This window comes from Dryobates pubescens, chromosome 18 (genome assembly GCF_014839835.1).
Source record: "Dryobates pubescens isolate bDryPub1 chromosome 18, bDryPub1.pri, whole genome shotgun sequence".
In the NCBI taxonomy this organism is placed as follows: Eukaryota; Metazoa; Chordata; class Aves; order Piciformes; family Picidae; genus Dryobates; species Dryobates pubescens.
The window spans coordinates 3,206,654-3,224,059 of record NC_071629.1 but is presented as its reverse complement, the minus strand read 5'-3'; the positions used below and the strand labels follow the sequence as shown (position 1 = coordinate 3,224,059).

Here is a 17,406-nt window from a genome sequence, read left to right as displayed (position 1 = left end):
GGTGTCTGGATCCACCTTCCTCCAACCCAGTGCTGCTGCTCACCTTAACTCCAACCTGGGCATGAGCAGCCAAGGGCAGCAAGGTAAAGGGAGGGAAGGGAAAATGTTTAGGCAGGCTTTAAGATTATGAAGTTCAACTGTTAACCAAGCACTGCCAGGCCACCACTAAACCATGTCACTAAGCATGATGTCTACACATCTTTTAAAGAGAAGAGAGGACAAAAGAGAAGAGAAGGGAGAAAAGAAGGGAAAAGAGAAGGGAGAAGAGAAGGGAAAAGAGAAGGGAAAAGAAAAGGGAAAAGAGAAGGGAAAAGAGAAGGGAAAAGAGAAGGGAAAAGAGAAGGGAAGAGAAGAGAAGAGAAGAGAAGAGAAGAGAAGAGAAGAGAAGAGAAGAGAAGAGAAGAGAAAAGAGAAGAGAAGAGAAGAGAAGAGAAGAGAAGAGAAGAGAAGAGAAGAGAAGAGAAGAGAAGAGAAGAGAAGAGAAGAGAAGAGAAGAGAAGAGAAGAGAAGAGAAGAGAAGAGAAGAGAAGAGAAGAGAAGAGAAGAGAAGAGAAGAAGAGAAGAGAAATATTTAGGTGAAATCTCTTTGTTTTGCATCTGCCTCTTGGTAATTTCACTTGCTGGCTGCTCTTTGCTTTGTCTTCCAACACTAGAGCCATCAACCTCTGCTCACTTTGTCAGTGCCAGGAGTCTGCATCTCCCTCCTGTTTTCCCCTGCGTCAGTTCTTGGCAAGACAAAAAGGGTAGTTCATTTAATTGTTGCTCATATGATGGGCTAAAACTCTGCCCTCCGAGGGGTAATGACACTTGTTAATTATTTTAATTACTCTGAGGGCAGTTCTGCAGGTACAGAGGAGAAGCCCACCGGCCCACACAGGCATAAACATGGGGCAGAGAAGCCAGTGGTTACTCCAAGGAGCAGCGTTGGTGCAGCTGCTCTGTAACAGCACTGGCAGTGAAAGGGGAGCAGGGAAGGCTCAGCCTAGGTTTGCAATTTGCTGTTTGCAGCATGGGAAGATTTGTAGAAGGTGGCTTTAGGGGAAGCAAATCCTGCAGGGTTTTCCCTTGTCAAGGCTTGGAGAGGCCACTCCAGCCCTTCCTTCCCAAGCTGAGATGATGCTTTCTGTGCAAAGTGGAGCAGTGACCTGCTGATGGCCAGCCCCTCTGTGAGGGCAGAAATCAAACCAAGTAAAATTTCAGCCCACACAGAAACCTGAGGCTCAGCCCCAGGCTTGGTGACAGCCTCCCTCTAGCTACAGGTCTTGAGCCTCAGGGAGTGGTGGCTCTGTATGAGTAAAACAAAAAAAGCTCATTTGTGGTCTTGCTGAGCAGCATCTGCCAGCACCCTCCTGGCCAGGAAGAAATCTGAGAGTGGCCACAATCTAAACCTTCTCTGCAAGTTTCTTTTATCTTACTGGGGGGGAAAACAAACAGAAGAAAGGCAGAAAGCTTTATGGCTAAGATGTCTCACATCTGGTTTCAGCTCCAAGAAATGTACTTCCACCTCCCCCCTGCTCCCCCCGAACTCTTAATGTTAAACAAACAACCCCCTGGCCATGTTTCTGGGTCTGGGCTCTCAGATAACTTTCAAGCAGCTGTGACTGAATTCCAGCCTCATGCTACCCTTCATCCCCAACACACCTCACCTGACCAGGAGTGGGGCACTGCCAAGGGGCTGTGCCCCTGGACTGCATGTGGGTATCAGCCCCACTGGCTCTGTGCTGGGGATGCTGACTTGGGGTGGGAGAGGCAGTCTGGACCACTCTGTTTTTAGGTTGCAGTGCAGCATTTTTGCCTGTTGTTATATTCCTGCTTTCCCCCTTTTTTTGTCAGAAGGTCCTGGGATGCTTAAGATGTTAGTGTGCCTTTGAGAGCTTCCTGGTGTCAGCTGGGTTTCCACTCCTTCAGACACAGAACTTTCTGACCTGTGATTCTGCTCCTTTACTATCACCCCAGCACCTTCATTTCACTGCTCCCAGCTGTGACATCAGTCTGGACTTCACACTGATACATTTAGACATCAGTTAGCTTTTCCCCTTTGACATGTTTTGAGCAGTGTCTTCGCTGGTGTCACAGGAAGGCAGCATTTCATCCCTCCCAGATCCTCTCCTAACAGCCCCTCACTGTCCTCTCCCAGCAGCACTGGCAGAGGTGGCTAAGCAGGGGCAGATGAAGGGTGTGGAAGCAGCACACTGGTCCTCTCCCCATCCCCTCCTTGAGTCACCTCCAGCCCAATACTCATCATGCTCCTCCAGCAGGGGATGGAGGTCTAAAGACCTCAACGACTTCTGTCACCCCCTTCTTCCGCCGCCTGTGCCCCCTCCCCTCTCGCTGGGGCGTGGGGATGGTCCCTGGCCAGCAGCTATGCTGACATTGTTCTCTCCAAATGAGAGAGGCTCCTCGAAAGCCACGCAGCAGCGGGGCCTGAGGGGTGTTCTCTGCTCTCTGGAGTCTGTCCAGGGCATCAGGTTTCAGAGAAGGGGCTCCAACACCAGCTGCACAGGGAAGGAACATCACCACTGGGACAATTAGAAAGAACAGCCATCCCTTTCTGGTCAGGGGATTCCATTCTCCTTCTACTTCATCAGATTAACACCAGTGTAACTCCAGGGAAGTTGCCCTTGGTCTGCAAGTCAGACCCACCAGGTTCCTGGGCTTTTGTGTGCAGTCACTTCAGCCAAGGGAGCAAAGGTGGATGTAGGATGGATCTACAAATGCCTTTCTCCTACGTGGGCTGGGGGGGACAGGGGAGGATTCATTTTTCTTGCCCCCATTTGAACATTCAATTTTCCCTTTTGCTTTTAAATCCCAGGGATTTTCATCATGGTGCTGATGGCATCCTCATATTTTCTCTCCTTGTCCTTCTCTCCAGCACTTTGCTCATGATGAACACCAGGAAGAAGTCTAGAGGTCTGCTTCAGACTTCCCATTTCAAGAGAGCGAGCAGTGCTCTTCCCAGCCTTCTGTTGTTCTGACCAAGCAATAAGCAGTGTCTTGCTCAATCTCTGTTGAAGATCTTGTTAGAACATGAGTCATTAGCAGATTTGGTAGTGGTAGGTTAATGCTTGGACTCAATGGTCACAATGCTGTGATTCTGATTCCCTGTAGAACTCAAGGCTGTTACTGATTCCCAGGGGTCCTGCTCAGCGGTTAACAGCACCGGTTGGGATAACTTTCTGCTTGTGAAATGACAATGAATGTCTAAGCCACTATGCCCAGCAGTGTTGCCTCCTTTCACCAGCCCAACAGCTGTGTCTGTGTCTTGTTCAGGAGCTGCACAGGCATCCCACCATTGCAGGTTGTTGCCAGCCTCACTTTAAAGCTCTCCCCCTAGCTTAAAATATCCTATGCCACCTCAGAACTATCCCTGTCTTTAGACTTGTGAATCTGTTTGCCACCTTGCATCTTCTAAGGTCTGTAACCTTGGGAGGTCACCCCTGGAGGGCTGGGACCACTTCTGGGCTCCCCAGCTCAAGAGAGACAGGGAGAGTCCAGAGGAGGCTACAGAGATGCTGAGGGGCCTGGAGCATCTCTGTGAGGAGGACAGGCTGAGAGCCCTGGGGCTGTTTAGCCTGGAGAAGAGCAGCCTGAGAGGGGATCTAATCAATGCTGATCAATATCTAAAGGGCAGGGGGCAAGAGGATGGGAGTCACTCTTGTCAGTGTCCAGCATGCTGGCATCCTGTAACTTATGAGGACTATTGATAATCAAACTCCCTCAGCCAGTTTTGCCTTGTCTAGCAGCCCCATCAACGGGAGTGCACTGCCTGCCCTCGGGCCAGCCAGCCAAGGACCTTGGTGAAGGCAGCTTCTCCACATACCCCAGCTTGATCTGAAAGCAGCCTTAGACCCAGCTGACTTGTCCAGGAAGATGCTTTCTCCCTTCCAAACCTTTGCTTTCTGGACTGAGCTAAGTGTGTGAGCTGCTGGGGAGCTGGCTTTTGATTTTCGTGTCCAGCCATCAGGAGCAGCAGATGAGGAGGATCTGGCAGGGCGCAGGGCAAGCTGCTTGGTTGTGCAACTCGCTCAATAGCCCATTGCTCAGAGAAGTTATGAGCTTGGGCAAGGAGGTTTTGCCTGAAAAGTTCTTAAGCAATTTTCTGTACTTATTGGAAACAGGAATCTGATTCTAACAATAGTTATAGAATTAAGAACAACTCTCACCCTGGCACTAGAAGAAGAAGAAATAAACAAAACCAAACACTCAATTGTATGTTTCTGTAGAACAACCTCTCTATTAAAATGGAGAAACATGACTTGACATAGAGAATAACCTCAGTGAGTGTAGGATGGGCTGATTATACCTTGGCATGTGGATGAGCCCTTTGCTAAGAGGAAAACATCGACCACATTCACAGTGTCTGCTGTTAGTTAAGGAACAGCTCTTGAAATGCTCAGTGACTGGAGGATAAAGCCACAGAGAAATGGCTCAGTGGTACCAGCACTTGCAGAAGGAGCTCACTGGCCTTGCACAACTGGATTTGCTGTCTTAAGCCCTTGCAGAGAAACTGCTGGGGGTGGGGGAACATGTGGGTATAAAAGTAGTATCAGTGCTTAGCAGTATCTAAAGGGCAGGGGTCAAGAGGATGAGGCTGGATTCTTCTCAGTGGTGCCACACAACAGGACAAGGGACAATGGGCACAAACTGGAACCCAGGAGGTTCCACCTGGACATGAGGGAAAACTTTCCTGTGGTGCTGGAGCCCCATAGCAGGCTGCTCAGAGAGGTTGTGGAGTCACCTGCTCTGGAAAGACTCCAAACCCACCTGGACACTGCAACCCTGGGCAGCCTGCTGTGAGGGACCCTGCCTTAGCAGGGAGGTTGGACTGGATGATCTCCAGAGATCTCCTCCAACTTCCATCATGCTGGGATTCTGTGGAAACATTTCATTCCAATCTGCATTTTCAGCCCTGTTGGCATTTCTCTTTGACTGACTGAAGTATCATCAAATCCTTTAAGCAGCCTTCAGCCAGCCCCTAAAAATGATGATACCAGGGGTCCAAAGCACCCTGGTGTGCACTTTGGTGATCCTTTACCCTCAAAAGCAGGCTAAATACAGTGAATATTTTTTAAGTGTAAAGAGCCACGATGATATTTGAACTATTGGAACCTTATCCATCTGGGACATTCAGAATCTTCCTGGTTTTAGTAAGTCACTGTAATTTCCTCAGCAGGGAGATGTTCCACTCCCTTCAGCATCTTTGTGGCTTTGTGCTGGACTCTCTCAAGCAGTTCCCTGAGGTCCTTCTTGAACTGAGGGGCCCAGAATCAGCCACAATATTCCAGATGCAGCCTCACCAGGGCCTCTCTTTCATTGCTGAGGAGGATCTAGCTCAGTTAACCCCAATGCTTTCGTAGAGCAGCTCTACAGAGGGGAAAGCGGTGCAGCAGGAATAAAAATCCCCCCTGCTTTAGGCCCTGAAATGAAATCCACACTAAACATCACCTAGTAGCCAGTGCCCTGGGGTACTGATCCCTGGCACAGACATTTAATACAAGATGCTGTGCACTGAGATGCTGAGTTAGGGTTTGGGCAGGAGATAAAATACGCAAGCCCTTGGAACTGCACGTTTCTGGGCTGCAGAAGAATTTCATGCAAGCAAAGATAAGGTTTCTGCATTGCAGACATTTTTCTTCTTATTAAGCCTAGCATGCATTTGGTCATCAGCAGGAAGAGACTTTTATGTAAAAGGCTTTAAGGAAAAAAAATTGGAAGTGTCCTTGAAAAAGTCACAGAGAATAGCTGCAGCAACAAAAAAATGAGGTTGGGAGAAACCACAACTAACCCCTCATTTAAATGCTGCCTGCTCTAGCTTGGCCCTTCCCAGAACAGTGAGGCTTACACTGATGGAAAACACTTCTGTGCACACATGTGCTGTCGTGCTAGGAGAAGCTGAGCCAGCACAAGAAAACCTTCTGGGAGTCAGACCTGCTTCAAGAAGAAAACTACAAACAAGTTCTGGAAGTTAGGTGCTTTAGCCAGGCCTAGAAACATCCTTACAGCTCAACTGGTTTGTACTGGTAAGGTTTGAGGCAAACATGGTGGTCTCTAAGCTTCTGCAGTACTGCTAAGGTGGAAGAAGCCTCCTCTGAATCATCAATTAATAAAGAAACCCCTAGAATTTATAATAACATCTCCAGTGCTTAAGGACACCACTGAGTCTCTCAGCTTTACTTCACTTTACAGTCTGCTTCCCCTGACTGCTCCTGAGGCTCCCAGCTCACATCCTCTGCAATCACCTATCCCCATTTCACCTGCTGAGGGGCTGGCCTGCAAGGTCCTTCCTCAGGAACTGTAACCAGCAGGACCAGGAACCTGATTATCTCCCTGGGCACTGGGGAGGCTGGACCTTGAGTACTGTTTGGTTTTGGGGCCCTCACTATAAGAAGGACATTGAATCGCTGAAGAGGGTCCAGAGAAGCGCAACAAAGCCAGTGAAGGGTCTGGAGAACAGGTCTGGTGAGGAGCAGCTGAGAGAACTGGGGTTGTTTAGTCCAGAGAAAAGGAGGTTACAGCTCACTCTACAACTCCCTAAAAGGTTGGAGTCAGCTGGGCATCTTGGTCTCTCCTCCCAGGTACTAAGATGGGAGGAAATGCACCAGGGGGAGGTTTGGGTTGACTATTAGAAGCTGAAAGAGTCCTCAAACCCTGGCACAGGCTCCCCAGGGAGGTGGTCGATTCCCCATCCCTGTAGCTGTTGGAAATTGAAGAGGCAGAGAGGTGGTGCCGAGGGCCAGGGTTTAGCCCCAGACCCAGCAGAGTTAGATAATGGCTGGATTCAATGATCTTGAAGGTCTTTTCCAAGCAAACCACGGCTATGATTCCAAAGCCATTCTTTGGTGCACACAAGTGAAGAGGGCAGGGGCTCAAGGCCCAAAGGCAGCCAGCTGCAGAGGTTCTCCCTCCTGGACGCCGGTGCCTTTCCAGCAGCTCCTTGGCAGCGCAAGCAACAAACCAACCAATCAGCTTTTGAGGAGTCTTTTTTATTAAGATAAATCCAGCAAAATTCCTACCAGTGGGTACACACAGCCAGCCTGCCCTCTTAAAAGAACCCTTTTTTGTTATTTCAGTTAAAAACATGGTTACACTTCTTTTTTGTATGTCTTTATTTCTTTCTCTTTTTTTTTTTTTTCCCCTTTTTCCCCTTTTTTTTCCCCCGTCCTTTTTTTTTTTTTGTTGCTTTTTTTTTCCTTCTGTTTTTTTTTTTTTTTTTTTTTTGTGTTTTTTTTTCCCCCTCTTTTCTCTCAAAACTGACAAAATAAAAATTACAGTTGGGAAAACAACAGATTTTTTTTATTATTATTATTATCTTTTTTTTTGTCCAGCTCTGGTTTTTTTTTTTTTTGGTTTTTCTTTTTTTCATGAAAATAGCTTCTCACCTTCTTTGTTATAAAAGCAACCCACAGAACCACTGGAATGTTTGAACACAGGTATTTTTTTGTTTTGTTTTGTTTTTTTTTTCTTTTGAGACCTCCCCACTTTAAGAAACCTTACAACACAGAGAAAGGAAGAGGAAGGGTTGGGGGTAGAGGGGAAGGGGGGGGGGGGGGGAAACAAACAAAACCAAACCAAAACCAAACCCAAATGAAAATCTGAAGTCTTGTAAAGCATTGACTTACACAAAAAAGGGACACACTGACAGAAGTCAAAAGCTACCACCACTTATTCTTTCCATGTACCATACAAACTATTACAATCACAAAGGTTAAAAACAATGATCTTCTGCTTCGTCTGTTTGTGGCTTGTTTGTTGGTTGTTTTTTTCCTGTTTCTTTCTTTTTTTTCCTCAAAAGGGATTGAATTTTCCCCCAAGTAACCGAGATGAGGATGTTCCATAATTAAATTCATGCTAAAAAAACCTGCAGTTATAAAATAGTTGATAAAAATATTCCTCTCTGTTAACAATACAGCACGGAGGTACGGACGCCGAACGATGGAGATAGAGGGCAGGGTTGACGTTACTCGGACTTGGCTTCCTTCTCGTCAGATGCTTCAGCAGCTGGTGCCTAGAAAAGTGGGTGGGCAAAGAAGTGTTACTTGGAATGGCTCCTTGGATTCCATTCTAGCAAGCAGCAAAGAGAAATGGGTTTGTTAGCACAACACAGGGCAGAGCTAGTATGGGAGAGATCGGCACCGCGGCGTGGCAGCTGGCGGTGCTGAAAGTCAACACGTGAAAATGAAGTATTACTTGGTGACTGAGTTGGGTTTGGAGTGTTTAAAATGGGGCTTAGGTTAGGATTAATTTTAGGTTAGGATTAATCCTACACTAGGTTAGGATTAGGTTAGGTTAGGATTAATCCTACACTAGGTTAGGATTAGGTTAGGTTAGGATTAATCCTACACTAAAGGTCCTCATCTCCACAGGCTGGAGGTGAGGAGAAAGTTCTTCACTGAGAGAGTCATTCACCATGGGAATGTGCTGCCCAGGGAGGTGGTAGAGTCACCATCCCTGGAGGTGCTCAGGAGGGGACTGGATGTGGCACTGGGTGCCGTGGTCTAGTCATGAAGTCTGTAGTGAGGGGTAGGACTTGATGATCTTTGAGGTCTCTTCCAACCTTGGTGATACTGTGATACAGGGAAGTGTAACAATCACACACCTAAGCCCACGACGCTCGTCTGCTGTCCCAGCTTTGGGGCAATCGGTTCTCACCTGTTCTCCATGGAGACCTCTGGTTTTGTGTAAACACATCAAAATGGCAAAGCTCCTCTCAAAGAGCCTTTGAAGTGCATCAGCCCTGTATTAATTTTTAGCAAAGCTCCTGAACTCGTTTTCAAAATGAAAGAATAAACGACTCATTAAGTGGATAATGATACTCGGAGCATGAGGAAATCAGAAGCAAGAGAACACAACAGGCTACTCTGTGTCTCCAGGGGCAAAAGCAGCCTGTAGCAAACCTTCTGCTTCTACTAGCAGCAAGAAATCTGCCAGCAAAAGGCCATCAGGAGGTGACCAGAGCTCGGAGCTAGTGCTAGCAAATGGCAGCTCTCTAGGTAGGAGCTGACACAGTAAGAACCTGTAAGGAAGAGGTCTGCAGATCAAGGGAGCAGCTCAAGCAGGACTCGCAGACCTCGCTGCATTGTTCTGAGGAGAATTGGGTTAGAGAATTGTGTAAAACTTCAAACCAGATTTCTGGCACTGTACCAGCCTGTGCTGAGCAGAAGAGGCAATCCAGCAGGCCAGAGAGGATATGCAAAGTCAGCTCAGGGCTGGACAGCCATCTCACTGAGCTCTATTGTTCCTCAGACATTCTGCAATCCTCTTGTGCCAGCCCCAAGAGGGACGCTAGGCCGGCACAGACCACCTGTGGAAGGGCTCTATCTCATAGCAGGAGGAGCCTGAAGGAGAACACTATTCATTCAGGCTCTCCCTGGGAGCTGCCCTGGGCAGACACTGCTCCTGGTTTGTCTGCACATGATGGCAGTGAAACCCACTGCCTTCCAACCAGGAGGACAGATCGCTCCCTCCTGCAGAGTCCTCCCAATACCTGGGGTTTTATGCCCATCTTTCCTGTAGCTCAAGTACCTCGTTAGTTTTGGTATCTCCGTTTTCAGAGTGGTTTTCTTCCTTAGCATCCTCTTGTTTAGTTTCATCTTTGCCTTTGGCTCCTTTCTTCCCTTTTGTTGCTGCCTTTTTGTCCTCCTTTTTATCATTTGCTGCCTTTTCTTTCTGTTAGGAAAGCAGAGTGATATGGTAAGTGTTCATTTCCACCTCGTACATCTGCAGCTTCCCAGCTCTAAAGCATCCACACAAGCTCCTTCTGCACCCTGAACTTCCTAGTGACACAGAGGAAAGTTTCCAAGGAGAAGTGCTTTCCTTCTCTTCCACCCTCAGTGTGCTACTGGGAAGTGCATAATATAAAAGCAGTCATGCCTGGGGTTAAAAGAATTCCTATTTTAAATAGGCATTCAATTAAATTAGCTAAAAAATGTTGAACTGGCCTGTATTTGTGCCGTGCTGCTGAAAGGCATGCCACAGAACAAAAAGAACATGTACAGCTAGGGGAAATACCAGAATACTTCAGATGTGCTCTTAATGTCTATTCAGAAGTGTAACAAAGCTGTAGGCAAAGGGACATCCCCCCCTTCCCCACCAGAAATATTCCCCACTGCAGCAAACCGTCTGTGTGGGAAGAGACAAGTTGGGGGGCTCAGCAGCATCGCTTCAAGAACAGAGAGAACTCTGCACTTATTGTTTAAGCCTGGTTCCTTCTATGTGGATCTGGCCAAATCCAAACAAAACTTGATGCTCCAACTTCTGCAGTGATACTTTTCCACGTGGCAAGGTCAGATCTCCACCCCAGTGCAGTGTTAGTTTCACGTCTGAGGAGCTGCCTCTTGCTGCCAAGGAGGAGCAGCACAAAGCAAACTGGTTTAGTTCCTCGCTTGATCAACCCAGCTCCAACAAAGGGACCATAAATTACTCCTCACAGGTAAGTGAAGGAAAGGTAATTACTGTGCACTACACAGCCAGAAGATGGAGTTGTCCAGTGGCCAGAAGCTACCACAACATGAAATTTCTGATTTCTTAAACCCCTCACTTTTTAGTGTTTAAAATTAAGTCCCATTAGAAACGAGCTGCTTGCTAAGGGTGAGCTTCAAAGCCACCAATGACAGTGATGGTTAAAAGTTCACCAAAATCAACACCAACTCCTATCACAATGGAAAATACTTAAGACAGGGGCTTGGCAGCACTCAAATGGGGGAGGGTCTCAGATTTCTAATCTCCCACTCTCCAGTCTGACCTCACGGAGGGAATTTCAGCCTGTCTGGGAAAGCCAACAACATGGTGTCAGGAGCTGCCTCCTCCTGGGTTGTTTCTGCCCTCAGCAGGCCTCTCCTCCTCTCTGGGAACTGGGTTAGCAGCAGGATGGAAGAGAGTCACCAGAGGAGGACAAAGAAGAGCATGCTACCACTCACTCTCTTCCCCCTCTGTTGGCTGAGCAGTCCACCTCCAAGTTTCAAGAGGCAAAAAGAACCCGACAGATGAGTGGCACAGTAGGATCAGCACCCAAGTATTGCACTGCTCTTTGGCAGTAAGACTTTGAACTGCAGTACCACTACGGCACTGGTTTGTTCTGTGCCCCTCCAACAGACCTCATCAGACCTCTGCAGAGCACATTACCAGTGAAGGGCTCCTCCAGCAGCACCAGAATGCTCCAAGCTCACCAACACTAGCGTGTTGGTCACTTGCTCTTCCAGTTCCAGCCACAAAGACTTTTAAAGGCTCAGGCTGTTTGAAGAAGGCTCTCTCTTCCCTTACCCCGTTCAAAAAAGACAACAAAGCACCAGCAGAGCTCCAAGTGTAGCTCTCTGCAGCCTGCTCTTTGCTGGTAAAGCTCCTCTCAAGAAAGCATTTGAGGGGAGTCCACAGGAACTGGCTTCCATGGCTGGACTGATCAGAGAGAGTGTCCGGCAGCACACAGCTGACTGTGCCCTGGGACAGTGCTGTGAGATCCTGGGACCTCCGCTCTGTTCTCCATGGCTTCTGGGGTCAAGCTAAGAGCTGTTCTGTAAGGGATGAGGCCCCCTTCCACAACTGAGCGAGTTGAGGAAGAAAAACACCCACAAGGACAAAGTTATTTTTCCATTTCCAAGCTTCTTCCATCCTCTCAGCCAGTGCTGAGCTAACACCACTCTATTCGTGTCCCTGAGGATTTTTTCTGTACAGATGGCAACATCATTCAGTGGTTCACCAAGTGATGAAACTTTCCTCCCAGCTCTATGCTTTTCAAAGTTTGAAAGGTGCAATCTGTTCTGACACACAAAGGAAAAAAACCTCTGAAGAACCTGAAGGTTGTGAAGTTCAGCATTTGGGGGAAAGAAGCTTTATAGATGGCTGCACAATTCCTATTACATCCCCCTTCACATAGGTATTGATCCAGTATTAGGAAGTCTGGAGAGCCAAAAATGCAGCTCAGGAGTCCTGGCTTCAAAGCAGCATCTTAGAGGCAAGAGGATCAATGCTTTCCAAGTCCAGCTCGGGGGCAACAACCAATGCACCCCACCCAGCAGAACTGAACCATGGATGATCCCTGAGGGAGACTGGACCACACAGCTCGTGCAGGAAGGGACCAAACTAGGTTATGACAGTCACTGACAGTCCTTAACTTCTGAATGCTTATTTTCACAGCTTTGAAGAGTTGGTTGGTGTAGGTTTTGTGTATAAACCCTGAGGTGTTGCCATGAAAATAAAAAGCAAACTTGAAAAGAAGAAAATACCAACACCATGCAGCACAGGTAGCTGCACTGACTTCTGCAAGGGTCACTGGCAGAGCGTGAGCACAGGACTTTTTAGATCCCTGAGCCAGCTGCCACTTGGGCTGGTGGAGCAACCACTTGTGGCATGCCCTCCTCTTCCCAGGGTACCAGCCACCAGATGGAGGTGCCAACCACAGTGTGCCAGCCACTGGCACCACAGGAATGGGGAGCAGCTGAGTTCCTGGGGGCTGCTCTGTAACAGGATCTAGAAATCCATCTGCACAACCCAAAAGCAGCATGAAAAACTTGCTCTGATTACAGAGCTGAGGTGTGAGGTGCCCAAAACAACAAGAGGGGTTCTCTTTGTCCATTTCTCATGACATCTCTGCTGCTCCATACATCAGGCTTGAGAGGTAGGATAGTTTCAATCACCTTGAAGTCTGCTGTGCCATTTCCAGGCCTTTTAAATGTATAGAAAACACCTCCTGATTCCCAAGCCCATGATCTCCTCCAAAGCATCTCTTGCTCCTGCACTTTGCTCATATGACCACCCAAACCCACCAGGTATGATGGGAACAGGTTAAAATGAACACTAAGGTTTTGTAATCCTGCAATACTGAATATTCACAGACACTTCTAAAAGAAAGAGCACTGCAAAAATGACTCCTGGAGAGCTTTGTGCCAGGAAAGGGGGAATCAAGCCATGGATTGCATGGATTGCAGAACTGTCCCTTCTGAAATGGCAAACTGAGGCTGCAAAGCAAAGAGGAGTTTCAACCAGTGACTTAGCTGGGTCAGGTATGCCAGTATTGGTGGCATTTCCACAAATACCCAGCTTAAGGAAAGCAGCCTATAGAATTTTATCTGCAATGATTACAAGCTGATCAACTGATAACTGACTGAGAAGAGGGCCTCTGCATGGAAACAGTGAGAAGCTGTAATGAAAAGCATGATTTTCAATGCCTTCTCTAATTGGATCTCTGATCTCTATTCCAAACATCGTTTTCCTAACAATGCATTAAGTGAAACTCTGGGATGGCCTTGTAAGGCAAGCAGCAAAGCCTCACCACAACTGATTTAAGATCTGCTCAGTTTACCACATTCCTTCACAAGGAAGCAGACAGGATTCTCTTTACATCTTTCAAGTTCTTCTAACTGACATAATTCAACTTTAAATCCTAAAAGAAAAGAATGAAAGCCCAAAAGGGTTACTTGTGGATGGTTCTTCCCTTCAGTTATTGGTTTGGTTGGCAAATCCCTTCAAGATCATTGAGCCCAACCATTCTCTAACTTTCCCAAGCCTGGGGCTAACCCATGGCCCCCAGCACCACATCTCTGTGTCCTTTAAACACCTCCAGGGATGGGGATTCAATCACTTCCCTGGGGAGCCTGTTACAGCCATTTAGAACCCTTCCAGTGAAGAATTTTCTTCTGATATCCAACTTCAATCCTCCCTTGCAGAAATTGAGGCTCTTTCCTCTAGTCCTGTCACTTTCTACCTGGTAGAAGAGACCGTCCCCCACCTGGCTCTAACCTACTTTCAGGGAGTTGTGGAGGGCAATGAGGTCTCACCTCAGCCTCCTTTTCTCCAGGATAAACAATCCCAGTTTTCTCAACTGCTCCTCACAAGACTTATGCTCTGGACCCTTCAGCAGCTTTATTGGCCTTCTCTGGACACACTCCTGCACCTCAATGTCGTTCTTGTAGCAAGGTGCCTAAAACTGAACCCAATACTCAAGGTGTCATCTCCCCAGTGCCCAGTATAGGAGGGCAGTCACTGCCCTAGACGTTTGGATGGTGGTTTTTTTTCCTGGTTAGTTGTGGATGTTTCCCCACCCCCCCCCCTAAACATCCTGAGAAAGTAAAGTACAACTTCAGTTTGGTAGATCTTAAACAACTTACCTTAGGTGCTGCCTTTTTGGGCTTTGGCTCCGGCTTTGGCGGAGCAGGTTTCTGTACGGAACACACAGAAAACAGAGTCAGGGCAACCATATAAATGGTTTTGCAAAGTGTTGGTAACTTTGTTACAGACTATTCAGCTACAAAATGCTTCTGCCTGCTTCACTCTGCAGCATAAAGGAGGAGATGTCAGGCAGGTCAGTATGCTTTTGTTACCCAAACCCTAATTTCCTCATGTGTGTCGTGGTGGTTAAGGTAGAGGTGCTGATAGCAGCAGTAAGTGGTTCATGACTGTGTCTGGATGTTACTGTCTGCTGTGAAGGCAGGGGTATGTCAAAAATGAAAGACTAACATCTGAGCATAGCTCACTCTATCCAATAAACAGCTTAACTTTCCCTAAAATTAAGTATTCTTCTTTAAACAGCAACTTGGCATCCTGTGTGGTGCAGTATGAAAAGTATAAAGATACTTACAGCAGATAGTCTAGCTGACCTTCTCTTTGGCTGCATAAAGAAAGAGGTGTCACTACAATTCACAACATACACAGCAGTGTTTACTCAGAACTCCAACCCAGAATAACACAGCACACACCTTGGAGCCCCATGCACATTCTAGCATGTAAGAAATCCAGGGCTTGATGATTCCTAAAGGTCCCTTCCAACTTGAGATATCCCATGATTCTATAGAATTACAGGCAGTATGGAGGTGAATTCCCTAAAGTGCAGTTTTGTTCAAGAGTTCTCACTCTATGCAATGGGCCTTTTACCCCACTGAGAGGATAAGGGATGAAGTTTCTCTGCTTCCAGGACTTGTGCCATTAGGCTCTGCTACCTGTAGGACTAATCAGGGACATGTTCCCACTGGAACCGATGGAACTGGGCTCTCAGAATCCCAGTGTGGTGGGGTCTGGAAGGGACCTTTGGGGATCATCTAGTTCAATTTCCCTGCTAAAGTCAGGTCACCCACAGCAGGTTGCCCAGGACAGCAAAGTCCAGGCAGGAGACTCCACAACATCTCTGCACAGCGCTGTCCAGGGCTCTGTCTCACCCTCACAGGAAAGAATCTCTTCCTGGTCTTCAAATGGAACCTCCCAGGTTCCAGTCTGTTCCCACTGTTCTTTGTGCTGTATCTGGGTACCACTGAGAAGAGCCTGGTCTCATTCTCTTGACCCCCACCCTTTACCATTGGTAAGCACAGGAAAATTCCCTCTCAGTCTTGTTTCGTCCAGGCTAAACAGCCCCAGATTTCTTTCCTTGTCAGAAAGGTGCACCAGTCCCCTCAGCATCTTTGTAGCCCTCCACTGGACTCTCTTTCGGCCCAGCGGGCACTCAGCACCCACCCAGGCCTAAGGAATGGGCCTGGGCACTCCACAACCATGCACAGGCCCTGAGCCTGCACCCACCCCCGGGCTTTGGAGGCCTCATAATTTATGTGGAGCACCAAATCCTTGGAGCAGAAGCAGCTCCTACCTCCTCCTTTGCCTCGCCTTCAGCTGGAGCCTGCAAAGAAAGCGAGAAGCCGAGGTGAGAAGTCGCCATCAACCCCCCCGGCACCCAGCGCCAGCCCCGAGGGGAGCTCGAGGGCGGCCTCGCGAACTACAACTCCCACAAGGCCCCGGGGCCCGCCGGCGCGACGTCACCACGCCGAGGCGTCGCCTCGTTTAAAAAGTTCCCGCCAAATTACCTGCCACAACAAGGTCGTCCCCAACCCCGCACAAGGACAATGTCGGCGACATGCTCCGTGTCGCGGACGCCCGCGGGGCTTCGGCCTCGCCCCCGCCGCCCCCACCCCGGAATCCAAGGGTCCGGGGAGCGGCGGGGGCGAGGCCGAAGCCCCGCGGGCGGCTGAGGAGCGGCCTCAGAGCACTCGGGCGGCGGGCTCGAGGCTGGCCGAGGCTGGGAGGGGAAAGGAGGCGGAGGGGGGGGAAAGGGGGGGGGTCCAGTGGGGCCCCGCTGAGGTAAAGTTACTAATTATGGTGGTGAAATTCCCTTCCCCGCTTATCCTTCAAGGCCAGTTTCAAATTCTGCGCCGCCTAATGGCACCAAATTACCATTGCACAACCATCTGGTATGACAAGAAGTGGGAGAGGAGGAGGAGAAAAAAAAAAAAAAAAAAAAAAAAAAAGGATAACAAAGGCAAACGCAGGAGAAAAGAGGCACCGTTTAAACCCAAATCCTCCCAAGGAATAGCCCGATCCGCCTTAAAACATTGCCGGAGCTGGTTGGGAGGGTTGAGGCCGTTCGGCGGCGGGGTTTTGGGCGCTGGGCGAGCGGCAGAGCCTTCGGTGCCTAGCGCTGCCTGGCTGTGTTCTCCATAGGGGCAGCAGCAGCAGCAGCACTATGGCTGTTTGTAATCCAGCATGGAGAACACACCGCTCGGCCCTTCTCCTCGCAAACAAAACAGCCCGAAGTGAACTCACAGCCTTTTACCCGCCCCCCCCAGCCCCCCCCAACACCACTCTTTTTAGCCCGCGCCGAGCAGCCCCAACACGCCCCAGCCTCTTTCCCTCCGGTCCCAGCTCCGCTTTTAGGACATACACAAAAAAATTAAAAATGGGAAAAAAAAAAAAAAAAACCAAAACCAACCAAACCCCCAAAAAAACTCCACACAACACACGCGCGCGCAAAAAATATTGCACAGCTCCTTCCGCAAACGCTGCTTTCATCTCTCCCCTTCGTTCCCCGTCTGTCTCCCTTCTCGTTATATTTTTTTTTTCGTACTTACCTTTCTTTTGGGCATAGTTGCACCTTAATAGTTGATTGCAAAATAGACAGAGAGAGAGGTATAAAAAAATAAATGGAACCACCGAAAAAACTGTTTCAACCGTTCTGCAAAAATCGCAATTTCGAAAAAAAAAAAAAAAAAAGGAAAGGAGAGAGGAAAAAAAAAATGTTTAAGGGACCAAGAGTTAATTGCAGCAGAAACTGAACAAAAAAAAATCCCCCCCTCTTTATTGCAAACAGTCAAATACACCAACACGCAACCAAACTGCATGAATGGGGAGCGCCAGATGGGCCCAGCCGCCGAGTGACGGCCGCCGCTACCAATGGCAGCGCGGGCAGCGGCCCGGGAGGCGGGGCGCGGGGCAGAGTGGGCGGGGCGCGGCCGTAGCGCCGGAGACGCTCGCAGGCGGAGGGACGGCGGCTCTACGCTGTCTGCGCAGCTCCGCCGGCCTAAAGCGCGCGGTGAATACGGCGCCGCCGCCGCGGTGGCGGGTTGGGCGCCGCTGGCGGCCCCAGCGCGGCCCCGCGGCAGGCAGACAGGGCGCGCAGGCGAGGCTGAGCCGCGGTGGCGGCGGCAGCAGCATCAC

At 48.8% G+C, this 17,406-nt stretch overlaps 1 protein-coding gene across 1 annotated transcript; it reads right to left on the bottom strand.

The window, feature by feature from the left end:
* Positions 1-7,547: 7,547 nt before the first annotated feature.
* On the bottom strand, positions 7,548-17,130 carry HMGN5 (high mobility group nucleosome binding domain 5). The gene is made up of 6 exons (XM_009896868.2): positions 16,821-17,130; positions 15,566-15,595; positions 14,570-14,599; positions 14,100-14,150; positions 9,523-9,666; positions 7,548-8,005 (listed from the first exon to the last, which is right to left on the bottom strand). The coding sequence occupies exons 1-6, from the start codon at positions 16,833-16,835 to the stop codon at positions 7,958-7,960; spliced, it is 318 nt and encodes a 105-aa protein (XP_009895170.1). The 5' UTR covers positions 16,836-17,130; the 3' UTR covers positions 7,548-7,957.
* Between the last annotated feature and the right edge of the window lie 276 nt (positions 17,131-17,406).

Coding starts and splice junctions, on each gene's coding strand:
- HMGN5 (XM_009896868.2), bottom strand. Junction 9,667..14,099: donor CCAAAAAGGCAGCACCTAAG/GTAAGTTGTTTA, acceptor CTTTCCTAACAG/AAAGAAAAGGCAGCAAATGA. Junction 8,006..9,522: donor GAGATACCAAAACTAACGAG/GTACTTGAGCTA, acceptor CCACTTTTCTAG/GCACCAGCTGCTGAAGCATC.